This window comes from Penicillium lagena (genome assembly GCF_028827675.1).
Source record: "Penicillium lagena strain IBT 129212 chromosome Unknown utg000006l_segment0_segment0, whole genome shotgun sequence".
Classification (NCBI taxonomy): domain Eukaryota; kingdom Fungi; phylum Ascomycota; class Eurotiomycetes; order Eurotiales; family Aspergillaceae; genus Penicillium; species Penicillium lagena.
In genome coordinates this window covers 1,426,498-1,440,230 of record NW_026623227.1, presented here as the reverse complement: position 1 = coordinate 1,440,230, position 13,733 = coordinate 1,426,498, and the positions used below count along the sequence as shown (strand labels likewise).

The 13,733-nt window shown below is 55.2% G+C and overlaps 6 protein-coding genes across 6 annotated transcripts; 2 read left to right on the top strand and 4 right to left on the bottom strand.

Moving 5' to 3' along the window:
• Positions 1 to 380: 380 nt before the first annotated feature.
• On the top strand, positions 381 to 1,432 carry N7510_008720 (phytanoyl-CoA dioxygenase family protein; the record flags this gene model as incomplete). Its single annotated transcript, XM_056980645.1, has 2 exons — positions 381 to 433; positions 487 to 1,432. 2 exons carry the CDS (start codon positions 381 to 383, stop codon positions 1,430 to 1,432), a joined length of 999 nt encoding a protein of 332 aa, XP_056830854.1.
• A 95-nt stretch (positions 1,433 to 1,527) lies between these two features.
• N7510_008719 (serine hydroxymethyltransferase) lies at positions 1,528 to 3,357 on the bottom strand (the record flags this gene model as incomplete). The annotated part of the gene is made up of 5 exons (XM_056980644.1): positions 1,528 to 2,672; positions 2,726 to 2,863; positions 2,917 to 3,010; positions 3,067 to 3,123; positions 3,208 to 3,357. 5 exons carry the CDS (start codon positions 3,355 to 3,357, stop codon positions 1,528 to 1,530), a joined length of 1,584 nt encoding a protein of 527 aa, XP_056830853.1.
• A 1,383-nt stretch (positions 3,358 to 4,740) lies between these two features.
• N7510_008718 (putative GPI anchored protein) lies at positions 4,741 to 5,212 on the top strand (the record flags this gene model as incomplete). Its single annotated transcript, XM_056980643.1, has 2 exons — positions 4,741 to 4,887; positions 4,946 to 5,212. The coding sequence occupies 2 exons, from the start codon at positions 4,741 to 4,743 to the stop codon at positions 5,210 to 5,212; spliced, it is 414 nt and encodes a 137-aa protein (XP_056830852.1).
• Positions 5,213 to 5,791: 579 nt separating this feature from the next.
• N7510_008717 (putative acyl-CoA synthetase) lies at positions 5,792 to 8,048 on the bottom strand (the record flags this gene model as incomplete). Its single annotated transcript, XM_056980642.1, has 4 exons — positions 5,792 to 6,228; positions 6,279 to 7,154; positions 7,207 to 7,602; positions 7,655 to 8,048. The coding sequence occupies 4 exons, from the start codon at positions 8,046 to 8,048 to the stop codon at positions 5,792 to 5,794; spliced, it is 2,103 nt and encodes a 700-aa protein (XP_056830851.1).
• A 695-nt stretch (positions 8,049 to 8,743) lies between these two features.
• On the bottom strand, positions 8,744 to 9,523 carry rasB (Ras small monomeric GTPase RasB; the record flags this gene model as incomplete). The annotated part of the gene is made up of 2 exons (XM_056980641.1): positions 8,744 to 9,394; positions 9,446 to 9,523. 2 exons carry the CDS (start codon positions 9,521 to 9,523, stop codon positions 8,744 to 8,746), a joined length of 729 nt encoding a protein of 242 aa, XP_056830850.1.
• A 3,063-nt stretch (positions 9,524 to 12,586) lies between these two features.
• On the bottom strand, positions 12,587 to 13,701 carry N7510_008715 (uncharacterized protein; the record flags this gene model as incomplete). The annotated part of the gene is made up of 2 exons (XM_056980640.1): positions 12,587 to 13,585; positions 13,642 to 13,701. The coding sequence occupies 2 exons, from the start codon at positions 13,699 to 13,701 to the stop codon at positions 12,587 to 12,589; spliced, it is 1,059 nt and encodes a 352-aa protein (XP_056830849.1).
• Between the last annotated feature and the right edge of the window lie 32 nt (positions 13,702 to 13,733).

Genomic DNA, 13,733 nt, shown 5'->3' with positions numbered 1-13,733 from the left:
TTGTGTTCTTTTGACAGATCCTCCTTGTCAGACAGAATCGTAATCGCAAAACGAGTTTTCATATTATTATTAATGCCCGGCCTCAACGTCATCCCCCGGGCCGCACATCCGCCACTATTCCTCGTTTGGATCATACCCCCAACTCTGTGGGGGTGTCTTCTCCCACTGACCCGCTGAAGGCCACTGCGAGTCATTACTGTAACTGGAGAATGTTGTTTCTAACTGGCTGGTGGCTCCACACCACAATGTCCATGTGGTGCAATGCCACTTGGCGATTAATTAGTCTTATCAACCCAATATAAATACAGCTACATATCTCCCCCTTTCCACCTTGGTCTGTCCTCAAGTCAAAACATAGCTGTAGCCAGGCAAACTCAACCATGGCTTTTTCCTCTGTGACATCCACTATCGAGCTCAACAACAGCCCGATCAGGCACGTTCTCACCTTTCAATCCTTGAACCCCCCCGCTAAGAACTCGAGATCAGACTCACCGGCCCTTACGGCGACTGGCGGGACGACCTCGCATCCCAAGGATATGTGGTGATCAAAAATGCCATCCCACAAGAAAGGGCACAGCAGTATCAACAAAAGGCACTCGACTGGCTGAAATCTTTCAGCCCATCCCTAGACCTAAACGATCCATCCACCTGGCGCGAAGAGAATCTCCCCGCCACGCACAAGTTCAATCTCTACAAACAGTACTCCGTCACGCACGAAAAGTTCATGTGGGAAGCCCGACAAGAACCCAAGGTACTTGAAGCATTCGCCAAAATCTGGGGCACCGAGCAGCTGCTAGTCTCGTTCGATGCGTTAAACATCACTCTTCCAAACAGACAGGATAAACCACCGAACAAGCCCTGGCCGCATGTGGACCAGTCGCCGCTGCGTCGCGGTCTGCACTGTGTCCAGGGAATTATTAATCTCAGTCCCGCAGGTCCGGAGGATGGATCCTTGATTCTTCTGCCGAGGTCAAACACCATGACGGAGAAGTTCTTCGACGAGCAGACCGATCCGTCGACCTGGCTGAAAAATGATTTCCGGTCCATCAGCGAGACAGAAATGGATTGGTTCAAGGGCAAGGGAATGGAACCCATCAAAGTGCTTGCCGATCCCGGGGATCTGATTCTCTGGGATTCACGGACTGTTCATTGGGGGGGAGAGCCGACGGCACAGAGCGATACTATCCGCACGGTCATCTATGCCTCGTACTCGCCTGCAAGCATGGCGTCGAAGGAGACTTTGGAGGCAAAACGGACGGCCTTCCGCTCGTACGGGGCCACTACGCACTGGGCTCATGATAATATTGTTCTCCGGGACCCGCTAGTGTATCTACCGGATGGGACTGTTGATCCTCGGAATCGATCGAAGCCTCTGGAAGAGGCGGCTCATACGGATAAGATGCTGAAATTGGCGGGTATGAAGCCATACTAGTACATACTCCCAAGACTAAAGTCCTAGTTTAAATCATATTTCGTATCGGAATCGTGCAAGAAACAAAATGTACATCTTAACCAAAAAGAAATCTACTACTGGTCCTGAGCCCACGGCAGAGCGAAGGTACCAACCCAATCCTCAACCTCCTGTCTCAGCATCACAATCTCTGAGATCTCCTCGCCCTCACCGAGATACTCCGCAAACGCCTTGAGAGTACCGGGGTTCTTGACACCACGCGACTGCGCCTGTTCGCGGGCCGCCTTATCCAGCTTCTGAGTGAGCGTGACCGCCCGATCCACAATATCCGCCACGCGCCGGAAGTCCTCGGGCTGGAAGCCGCGCGAGGTCATGGCGGGGGTACCCAGGCGTAGACCGCCGGGCTTGAGCGCGGACTTGTCGCCTGGCACAGTGTTCTTGTTGGAGGCGACGCCGCACAGCTCGAGGACGCGCTCAACGCGCGCGCCGTCCACACCGCGGTTCTTGAGGTCCACAAGGACGAGGTGGTTGTCTGTGCCGCCGGAGACGACGTTGTAGCCTAGTCCGCCGTTGCTGGAGGAGTTGCCTAGGCGGTCAGAGAGAGCAGTAGCGTTGGCAAGCACAGTTTTCTGGTAGGTTTGGAACTCGGTGCTCTGAGCCTGCTTGAGCGCCACGGCGAGCGCGGTGATGGTGTGGTTGTGCGGACCACCCTGGTGCCCGGGGAACACCGAGGCGTTGATCGGGTTCTCCAGGTCGTACATCTCCTGGTTGCCCTTCTTGTCGGTGCGGCGGACACCTTTACGATAGAAGATCATGGCACCGCGGGGTCCGCGCAGAGACTTGTGCGTGGTGGTCGTCACCACATCCGAGTACGGGAATGGCGAGGGAAGAACATCCGCGGCGACGAGACCCGAGATGTGTGCCATATCCGCCAGCAGGTAAGCGTTGACGGAGTCGGCGATAGCGCGCATGCGCGGGTAGTCGATCAGCCGGCTGTAGGCCGAGGTACCGGCGACAATCAGCTTGGGCCGGTACAGGTTGGCCATCTTCTCTAGGTTGTCGTAGTCAATCAGGCCCGTCGACTCGTCCAGCCGGTAGGGCAGGGTTTCGAAGTACTTGGAGATGGCGGAGATCTTCTTGGTTGGGGTCTGGTAGCCGTGCGACAGGTGGCCGCCGTGAGGCAGGTCCAGACCCATGAGGCGGTCGTGGGTGTTCAGCAGGGCGGAGTAGGCCATGAGGTTAGCGGGCGAGCCAGAAAGAGCTGCGACAGGCTCGGTTAGCTTCTATTTTTCATAGAGGAAGAACAAGGCATACGCTGGACGTTCACTCCCCACTCCTCTGGGTTGAGACGGAAAGTCTCAAGCGCACGCTGCTGGCACAATCGCTCGGACTCGTCAATGTGTTCATTTCCGCCATAGTACCGAGCACCGGGATAGCCCTCGGAGTATTTGTCTGCGCCGCAATTAGCAATTGGCTGTTGGGATCGCATGCGGTGGAAGGCCTACTCTGCATGACACTGCCGAGCGCATCGAGGACAGCTTGCGAGGTGAAGTTCTCTGACGGGATCAAGTTGATGAAGTGCTTCTGACGGTTTTTCTCCTGAAGAACATTGTGAGATCGCCAATCTCTCTCGTGTGTCACTTTCCAGGACTCACCTTCTCCAGGATATTAAAAACGGTCGGGTCGGACTCCTCGAGGGATGCGGAGAGCAGCTAGGGAGCGTCAGCTGGGCTTGTCCGTCTCGGAAGAGCTCTAAAGCAGCTTCACTGCCTTTTTCCGGATAACTACAAGCATACCTTTTGCTGTCCATCGCGACTGGACGACACTCCGCGCGACTGAGGGGTCCACCGGGCGGCCAAGGATGCGGGACGGGATAGGGCGAGAGGTCTGGCGCTGGCCAGGGGGAGGCAGCGCATGGCGTGCCTGCTACAGCGCGACAGAGACATGATGTGAGAAAGGACACAATAATGCGCGGTCCGGAGGATAGGAAAGCATGGGTCTTATATTGTAGGCAATCGGATAATTGGAGAGTCACTTGCCCGTTGCCCGCGGAAAGCGGACTGTCGCGCTAAACCGGGAATGGAACTGGCCCGTGCTCGGTCGCCGGGCAGACTTTTCTCCCTTGGTTGGCTTTCTTTCTACTTCCTCTCTTCATCACACAACTAAATCCAAGATGAAGAGATGGCGTTCTATCTGTGTCAGCACTCGTCGGGGAGCTCTCTGAGCAACCTGGACGGGCTCTGCTGAGAGGTCCCGCGCCCCATAACCATCCATGAGGGACCAGTTACCATCTGATTGGAGTGGTGTGTGTGTGTTTGTGTGTTTGTGTGGGCGAGCCATGGTCGGGAGTGACGGAGACTACGAGGGACTAGCCGCTATGTATATACGACAAAAGTTGATGTTTGGACACCGAGGATATATGAAAATAGTCTAGCTACCTGCTGTACCTACCGCCTGCGATGACATTATTATTGTTTCTTGGGTCGCGTCGATAATTAGGTTGCCATGAGACACCATCCCTCGCGGGCAGTGAGGGTGTACTATCTACATCCTACCTTCTATTCTCTCCTCTGCCTATAGAGCGTCTATGATTATTGAGTCGATCCCCAATTATTATTATTATTATTCTTCTTCTTCTTCTTCTTCTCTTCTCGCATCGCCTCGATCTTCGCCGCACGCAAGGCTCCTCCACCTACACGTGATGAGCCGAGCCCCATTTACGTGTAATCAAAGCTGTGCCGATCGCATTCATTCGCTCCAGTCTAGACTTTGGGTCGAGCGAACAGGTTTGCGCGCTCGATGGGCGAGATACCCTAGTGAACAGAGATTGAGAGGCCTAATCAGTTGGACGATAGACCTAGAAGACCATTGCCAACGCCATTGGGCCCTTTGCCAGCCAGTTTGGACTAGACATCTCCCAAAACGACCGTGAAGCACCGGGCCCCAAGCGGGTAAGGATCAGCCTAGCGCACCGCCGGTTCCTGAGGACGTGTTCGGACCACGGCCACGGGCTAGAGGTACTTGATTCCTATAATGGATCCCCCTACTGGACGAAGTACCTTGGGCCGCCCGACTACTTCCACAGGGCCCCTTTTGCACCATTGGCCCGTGCCTGTCAATCGTCTCCCGGCCCCTATAAACAGCGTTTTCCCCCCAACCCCTTTCCTCCCTCCCCATCACAGTCACTCTCTCTTGACACATTCCACATTCCCCGGTTCTTCAACCGAGTACATTCTTTATCAACTCTATCGAATCCTCTTTCGAGCATACACCGCATCTATCTGCATCTTTTTATTCTTTAAATTACTTTACTTCTCCACACAGCCAAAATGCGCTTCTCGATCGCCGCTCTTGCTACCCTGGCCATGGGTGTTGCCGCCACTGACTACACCACCGAGGTCGTCACCCATTTCACCACCTACTGCCCAGAGGCCACCTCCATTGTGCACGGCAGCCACACCTACTCCGTGTCGACTGTATGTTTTTGGTTTTTGTCATCTAAGTCGTGATGCCAAGCTAACCGCCCAACTCTAGCCCGGTGCCATCACCATGTCGCACGGTCCTTACACCGTCACTCGTCCTCTGATCACCAAGACCATCACTGAGTGCAACAAGTGCACCTCGACCGCCCCGGCCGTGCCCCCGACCTCGACTCCCCTGGTCCCCAGCGGTGCCGGTGCTACCACCCCTGGCTCGGGTCCCGCCCCGACCCAGACCCCCTACAACGCCGCCTCGCGCGCCGCCACTGGTGCCGGTGCCGGCCTGGCTGCCGTCTTCGGTGCTGCTGCTCTCCTGCTTTAAGCTTGAGATGTGAGTCGTTAGGAGCTTGATGCTGTCCTGCGGGACGCTCTGCGTCCTGCTGGCATGACTCGGCGCGCCTGGTTTTTTGTTTTGGTTATGCTCATTCTGGGTGTCTCTCATGTCTTGTCTATGATGTTTTGTTCTAGATAATACATAATTGTACCCCATCTACCCTTTCTTGTTTTTTCTCTCTTGGAGGACATGGTTTTACGTGTGTCTACTACTACCACTTTTTCTTCTTCTCATGTCTTCGTCTATTCACTCTGGTTTGCACAGTCGTGTTTTGTTTCTCTTGCGCAAGATTCTCCTGGACATAACGTTTCTTTGGTCTCTCGAACTTCTTGGATGATTTAGTTCTCTTGCCTGCTTCCAGTAGTTCTTATTCCTCGACGTTATCACATCTGGGCTTTAGACTTGCATATATCACCTCTTTAAAGACCCTAAGCAGGGATGTTGAATCTGCATGTAGGGTCCAACGCACGTCCTTACGCTTGTCATGTCCCTCGTGCAGGGATTCTCGTTCAACTCCGATCGGAAACCAGTGTCACAACTATAAAACATTCTGGCTAATTATACACATCAAAGCTTCGCCTTCTCACCGGACTTTTTCTTCGCCTCGAAGTACTCTCTCACTCTCGCGCGCGCAACCTCCACAACCTCTGCGTCCTCCACCGTCGGTGGCACATTCACAGTGGCATCATACTCTCCTTGCACCGCGTGCTCAACCAGCTCGCGCAACACGCGCCGCAGCGTCTTCCCACTGCGCGTCTTGGGAATCATCCCCCGGCCCTGGATCATCCCCCCTAAAGATGCAATGGCTCCGATCTGCTCACGGACTAGCGCGTTGACTTCGTTGAACAGTTCTGCCGTCGGTGTTGCCCGCAGTTCTTGACTCGTGCTGTCGGCTCGTGGCTGGACAAAGGCAAAAGGGAGATGCCCCTTGAGCGAGTCGGGGATCCCGACGACGCTGGCTTCGCTCAAGCCAGGGTGCGAGAGGATGGCTTGTTCGATTTCTCCTGTGGATTGTCAATTCCTGTATCACAAAGCGGACAGAAAGAGACATTACCTGTGCTAAATCGATGGGCTGCAACGTTGATAATGTCGTCCGATCGAGACATGATATGCACGTATCCATCCTTATCCACCATTCCTGCGTCGCCCGTGTCGATCCATCGCCCATCAAACCGCTTGAAATATCCCTCATAGAATCGTTCATCGTCATTAAACAAAGTTGTGAAGGCAGTCGGGGCCAGCGGTGCTGCCATCACGATATTGCCCATCGTACCGTGCGGGACTTCTTTGCCTTCATCATCGACGATTCGCACATCAAAGCCAGGACATGGCTTCCCCGCGGACCCTGGCCGAATGGCCAGCGGATGATCTGCTCCCGGAGGGAATTTCTCTGAGACGGCCAGCGACCCATTCAGGGCCAAGCTGGTGATGGGAGACCCAGACTCCGAGGACCACCAATTATCGATTACCAAAGCGTCCTGTGCAGCGTACTTTCTCAGCAGATCCTGATACGCGCTCACAATGCTGGGCTCACTGCGTTCGCCAGCCAAAAACAGCGCCTGCAGCGACTTTAGTCCCCCACGCCGGCCGATCTCATCGACGAGGCGGTTGTTGGGGTCGTCTTTGCGGATAGCCCGCATCGCAGTGGGAGCTGTGAACATTGTATTGACCTTGTGCGTCTCGATGATCCGCCAGAAGGTCCCTGCGTCGGGTGTTCCTATCGGCTTCCCCTCGAAGAGCACGGTCGTCGCGCCAACTAGCAGTGGCGCATATAAGATGTACGAGTGGCCCACCACCCAACCAATATCAGATGCACAGAACATCACATCTCCAGGGCCTTTGATCCCAAATACGGACCGGATCGACAGCTCCAGTCCGACTGCGTGGCCTCCCGCCTCTCGAAGAACGCCCTTTGGAAGTCCCGTTGTACCTACCAACGATCAGTACCTTGTTGGCGGCCTGTCAGAGGGACCAACACTCACCGCTGGTATAGATGATATATAGACCATCCGTACTCTTCACCGGCACCGGATCAGCTCGAACACCGCGCATGCGCGCACTCTTGACCAACCGCTGCCAATTGCGCTGGCCACCCAGTTTATCTGGGTTGTTCCAGCGCAGCTGATCCCGCTGCCATACGATTACTTTGCTGGGTTTGAAGCTGCTCATCTCAACGGCACCCTCGACCAAGGGACGATAGGACATGGGTCCCTTGGCACCCTCGATTCCGCATGAGGCAGTCATGATAGCCCGGGGCCGAGCTGCCTCGATGCGCTGCGCGAGGGACTGCGCCGCGAACCCGCCAAAGACGGCGGCGTGGATGGCACCCAGACGCGTAATTGCCAGCGCCGCGATGAGCGCCGCGGGGATCATGGGCACTGCCGGGGGTCAGCCAGCCATGCTTGATAGGTCGGAAGCTGGGGAACATACTATAGATAATCACGACATCGCCCTTGCGCACACCCTCCTCCCGCAACACACCCGCCAGCACCTCCACCTCATCGAGCAGTTGTGCATATGTGAACTTCTGGGTAGTGCGCGTCACGGGCGATTCCCAGATGATGGCCACCTGGTCGCCATGCCCATTGTGGACATGTCGGTCCACGCAGTTATAGGTTGTGGAGATCTCGCCATCGGGGAACCAGGACCAGTGCTCATGCTGGACCCCGCTGGGCAGGGACTTGGTTTGTCGGGAGAGAGCCCGCGAGGGCGGTCGATGCCAGTGGAGCCTAGCTGCATGGGCGGACCAGAAGGACTCAGGATCACGGAGGGAATGATCGAGTGCCGCGTCCTGGGGATGATTACGATGATGAAGTGGCGGCATGGTTGGTGGAGTTGGGAAGGAATCAGGACCCTGGCTTGAGTATAAACGTCGGAGGAATGGAAGTTTGGGGAATCTCCCCCCGCACCCGGGGAACCGGGAGGTACTTCGCTGACTACGGGGCGGCCCCTACATTCCCATGTACCATCTGATGTCACTGTATGGATTTTGACTGTCTATCTAGATCACAGAAATGGCGAGAAAAATAGGAACATCATCAGAAGAAACAAAAATAAAACACAAGCTCAGTCGTAGGGTATCATATCGAAATGCCTGCTAATGCGCGACTGCGATCTTCTGGCTTCGGCATCTTCCTCTTTTGGGGGGTTTTGTGTTGTGGCGGGCGTGTTCCCGCAGGTCGTGCTGATCACTGGACGCAAGGATTCCAACCCATCGGTATAGAGGAGCCAATGGCCCCCAGAGCGGGGGGAGCTTGACCCAAGCCAGTATTCGTCCGAAACCCAGTCTGCCACACCAGGAAAATGGGTTTGCCAGAAAATGAAAATGAGAAAAAGGAAAGAAAAAAAAACTCCCCGGCCAAGACGAGTGGAACAGAAGGAAGCTGCCTCGAACCACTGGACGCCATAAACGTGGTTGTAACCAAAAGACAGAATCACCCTCCAGATGCACCCGAGACCAAAATAAGCAGTAATTTATAATCAAAAAATTTCAGACAGCCCGCCCCTTTCATCGACCGATCACAGGAGAACACACCGGATGCCACCGCGATGTCGCTTGTCGGTCCGGAAGGGCGGACGATCCGACCCGGGATCGCGGTCCCCACGGTGGCCAGAGAAGCCTGTTGACCGGTGATTTGGCCCGCGACCGCTGATCGACTGCTGGCGCTGCTGCCGGAGCATGCGGACCACATCATAGAACGCCTTTTCGACATTGATGCAGTTCTTCGCGGAGGCTTCGACAAACTCACAGCCGAGCTCCTTGGCCAGAGCTTGGCCTTCTTGGGCGGAGACGGCACGCTCGACCGCCTTGTCACTCTTGTTCCCGACAAGCATGACGGGCACGGGCAGTGGCGGGCCCGTGGAGGCGTGCATGGACGAGGCCAAGTAGCTGGGCGCATTCGGCGAGCCGGAGCCGGCCGACTCCTTCACCATCTTGATCTGGTTGTAGAATTTGGTAATGCGCGAGAATGATGCCCGTGACGTGATACTGTACACCAGGACGAACCCTTCGCCATCCCGGATCCACTGGTCGCGCAGCGCGGTGTATTCCTCCTGGCCCGCCGTGTCCAGCACCTCGAGCATACACGACTGTTGGTCAATCACAACTTGTTTGCGGTACGAGTCCTCGATGGTCGGGTCGTATGTTTCGACAAAGTGGTTCAAACAGAGCTAGACGGGAGTTAGGATCCGCGCGATCCGATCGGGAGAAAGGCAACCAACCTGGATGGTCAGGGCTGTTTTCCCTACGCCTCCATCGCCCAGCACCACCAGCTTGTACAACGTCATTTTTCCGGACATGGCGGCAAAGCTCTCGGGAAGGGAGAGCGAGGGATGAGAGGGCGAGTTCTGGTCCAGATAGTTAGCGATGCGCACGAAGATAAAAAGAGCCAGGGATTTTTTGCGTACCTCGGGATTAATCCAGCACCGGGATGGGAACCAAAGTGTCGGAGGGAGGGGGAAAGGGATTTAGGCGGGGGGGGAACGCAAAAAAAGGCGGAAGCTCCAGATCCACCTCAATTGTGTGGTCGACAGGAAAAAAGCACCAACAATGACAGCCGGGGGATGATGGCTTGAGAGGATAGGGGGGTGGGAAGGAGAAAAAGAGAGAGAGAGAAAGAGAGAGTAAGAGAGGAAGGGAAAAGAGGAAGAGGGGAGTGAGGGAGGGTACTAGCAGAGTCTGGTACGGGGCTGGAACGAAGTGGAGAGCGAGGAGGAGGGTTAGGTTAGAGAGGGGTTACTGATGATTATGGGCAGTTAGGAGAGGGCGAAAGAGGATTCGGAGAGGATGAGGAGAGCATTCGATATGACGATAGGAGGTATCGGTATTAATTATCTCGAGAGGGAGTACCTCACTGAGGTGTCTCGGGAGGCGAGTGGCCGGGATTAGGCTCTGCCCTCACTCTGCTCTCCCACCCACCCGCTCTCTCTCCCACACCACTGGTCCAGGGCACCCGTTCCAGGGCACACGCCCGTCAACTAATACAGAACGATTGGCCCGTCCAGCAGTTGATCAGGCCAGCAACGGGCCTTCAGACTCGCCCGCCGTTGATTTCTGGTGGGCTCTTATTTTTCTTGGTCGTCTCCACAACTGGCAGACAGCCACTCATCACCGACGGTATACAGTCCCACTACTGCCTGTCTCCCTTTACTATGGCCCGACCCTCGGCGCACAGGGCACAGTGGGTTCGTTCCGGGCCCAGCCCAGAGACCTCTCTTCCCGACTCTAAACCGCGACCGGAAGCTGCGAAGCTAGCATCCCCTGGTGGAGACCTGTCTGAAAAGACAGAAAGCTTCAAAAACCTGACGGATCCGACGGCACAGACGCGAAACCCGGCGAAGCCACGTTCTTCTGTTAAGCGAGTTTGGCTTTTGGCGTCTGACCCAAAACACCGGCGAGCGTTTTTTTTTTCACACGTGGAAAAGCTCAGTCCTTGATGGTGGCGCCCCCGGCTATCCCAGTCGGGCTCCACCATCGCGTGGTTTCATCTCCATTCACACAATAATACCTCTGGCACTGCCGTTATTCGGACACCATGGCGCTGGGATGCGCTATGCATGGTAAATTATCCTTCGCATGCACGCGGATGGAGCCCCAATCTATTAATCCGGCGTGATTCGAATGGCTGGATTCTGGTTTTTGGCACCAGGATGCCCACCAGTTGCGCCGTCTGGCATTTATTTCAGCACCGCGGAACGGCACGCGAGTCCCCGATGATAGATCGTCCGGAGGCCTGCCTGTGAGGGTCCAGCAGGGGTGGAGAACTAACCACCTCGTGTTAGGCTGAGGTATCATCTCGTGCAATTCCGTCACTACGACTCTTGCGGGTCCCCTTCTTATCCTGGCAAACGTGCGGTCCAATGCCATTCAGTCCCAGTGCTGCATTTCCTTCTCTCCCGGCCCCCTGGTCGCGGGCCGCCGCGAGCTGGACTAGCGGGTCTATGGGGAACAGTGAGGTTCTACTCCGTAACTAGTCCTCTAGCCCAGATGATCTAACCAACAATGCTTCCGGATGATACCCGCTCTCCGTGCTCCGTTTTCCAGGGGGGCACACGTATACGCACATAGGTAACCCGGACGGCCCCGCGCCGACAATACTCTGGCTGGGGCGTAAGCCATCCTTCGGGCATCCCGTCCGGCCTGAGAAAAAAACCCGTGTGTATGCGGTCCTATCCCCTGCTCTCGTCGCTGTTGTTTCATGTCGTACAGGATACATAAATAGTAAGTAAGGCTGCGGCAAGGCCCGAGGCGCCGCCATTGAGGAATGCAGAGCAGGGACAAGCATGCGATCCGGCCCCAGCCTCTAACTAAAAGTACATACCATGCATGTACTGATATTACGCACGCTTATGGGCCGGGGTTCGCGACGGATCCTCCCGTCCAGGACCGTTAATGGAGACGTCGTCGCGCCGTCCACCGGCCCGCAACCAATAGTATAGTCTTTTCTGTCCTTCATAAACTGCCATTGTTCTCGTAGGTCTTGACTGGTGCGAGAAATTCTTGCTGCTCTCATTATTTCGCCCCATCCACAAAAGGGACTTCCCCCTGATAAATAACGTCAGGGATCGGCAGGGACAGTGGTCCCAATGGAGTGGTGCGCGGTATAACTAGTCGGGCAACGGGCGACTACCATCTCTACGGACTGGCGCGAGTAGCCTTGTGCCCGATTCTGGCGGTGAGATCATGATATCGAGTAATGTTATCCATAGTCATTTACATATTACGAGTGAATTCTAACTAACGCGGACTTAAGGGTCTGACTAGTCAAATCCCACGCGGAGGAATAATGTTTGGCTGACCTGTCACTTGGGAAAGTTCCGGGGATAGCATGCCGAAGTTGTACTTTGGAAAGACTACCGTCAAATTTTTACATAGGCGCCTCCTCGTGCAGGCTAACGTCAATTCCGTGAAGATGAAGCATCACATCACATCATCTTAAGCCACTAAGTTATGGCCAGGGAGGAGCGCACTAGTGCCCACTCGTACAAAAGTACGTGAAATTGCTTGAAGCTTTAACTCCTCTCCTCAGTGACTAGTCAGTTGTATCTTCGAGCCATCTAATCCGAGGTTGTCATCAATAAGTAACGTTACACACCAAATAGTATGAGCAATCCAGCGATAAGTGCTCCCATACTTCCACTCCCAGGCCGGGTCGAGCCCGCTGCATTAGAAATCGAGACAGAGCTTGAGCCAGTAAAACTTCTCGTGGTGGCCGTGACGCTCGCCAAAAGTACCAGTTATCGTTATAGCACCCGTTAGTATGTTGGATTTAGAGTCCGACGATGTAGAAGTAGTAGCTGGGGTGATTGAGGCGGTAGTGCAAGAGCAGGACCGCACGAGGCTATTAACATTGATAAATTTATCTATTTCTGCTGGATGTCATTCAAAAACCCAGTCACCCTCTCTACCAAGATTCGCCGTGGCTCCGCCTGGTCGGGATCACTCAGCGCATGCGAGGCACCAGGAATGATCATACTATGTGGACTCCAGAATTCCTGCTTGCCGGCATCAACCGCTGCCTGCCAGCGGCGCAGCAGGGCTTCCTTGTCCACCCACGGCGGAACCGACTGGTCGCGGCCCGAGTACAGCACCATGAGCTTCTGCTTCAATAGGCCGCGCGACCCGACCGCTCCAAATGTCTGCACCAGTTGCTCATCACTGAGATCCGAACTGAAAAGGTCGTCCTCTTCCGGCTTCTCGGGACTGTCAGGACTCGCGAGACTGAGAAATCGGCGACTGCTGACCGCTGCTGTGGGTGGATAGCCTATTCGTGCGGTCACCGACACTGGTACAATAGTGTCGACCGAGTCTTGGTCTTCGTAGGTAGCATTGCGGGCGTCCTCAACCGCCTTGTCGTAGATCTTGCGCATTGTCTCGGGGCTATCACGCTCCGTGCCGCAATGTAGCACCCAAAGAATCGCCTCACGATCCGATACGGGAGCCTGCATGATCGCACCGTCAATATCCGGTCGTATGATCGGGATCCAGTCCCGATCGAACACCGGATGTCTCGGACGCGGGTTCGTGCTGGAAATGTATTGCATCACGTCCTGGCTTCCCGTCGAGTGGCCCATCACCACCAATTTTCCCTTCCCAAATTGTGGTGTCTTGTAGTCGCGGATGTACTGCACGCACTGCGCGATCTCGTCGATGTCCTTGCCTAGTCGGCCCATGCCCCAGCCCCCGTAGTATGATGAGAGCACTATCGCGAACACGGTCCATTCTGTCAAATCAAGCGCCTGTACTAGATCGCTGATGTATTCGACTGAGCCTAGCCCGTCCCCGAGTCCGCCAATGAAGAGGAGGGTGTGCGGTTTGCGGGTTGCCCCGCGTGTATACTCGAAGGCAACCAAATCCGGAGTCTGTGCAGAAAGTCGCATTAGCAGCGGTTGCGAGCGGGTTTATTTGACAGGCCTACACAATGATGGAGAATACCAGGCTGGCCTTTGGCGAGAGATGAGAGAAATTTGATCGTCATTTGATGGTTGTAGAACGCAGAGATCAGATAAC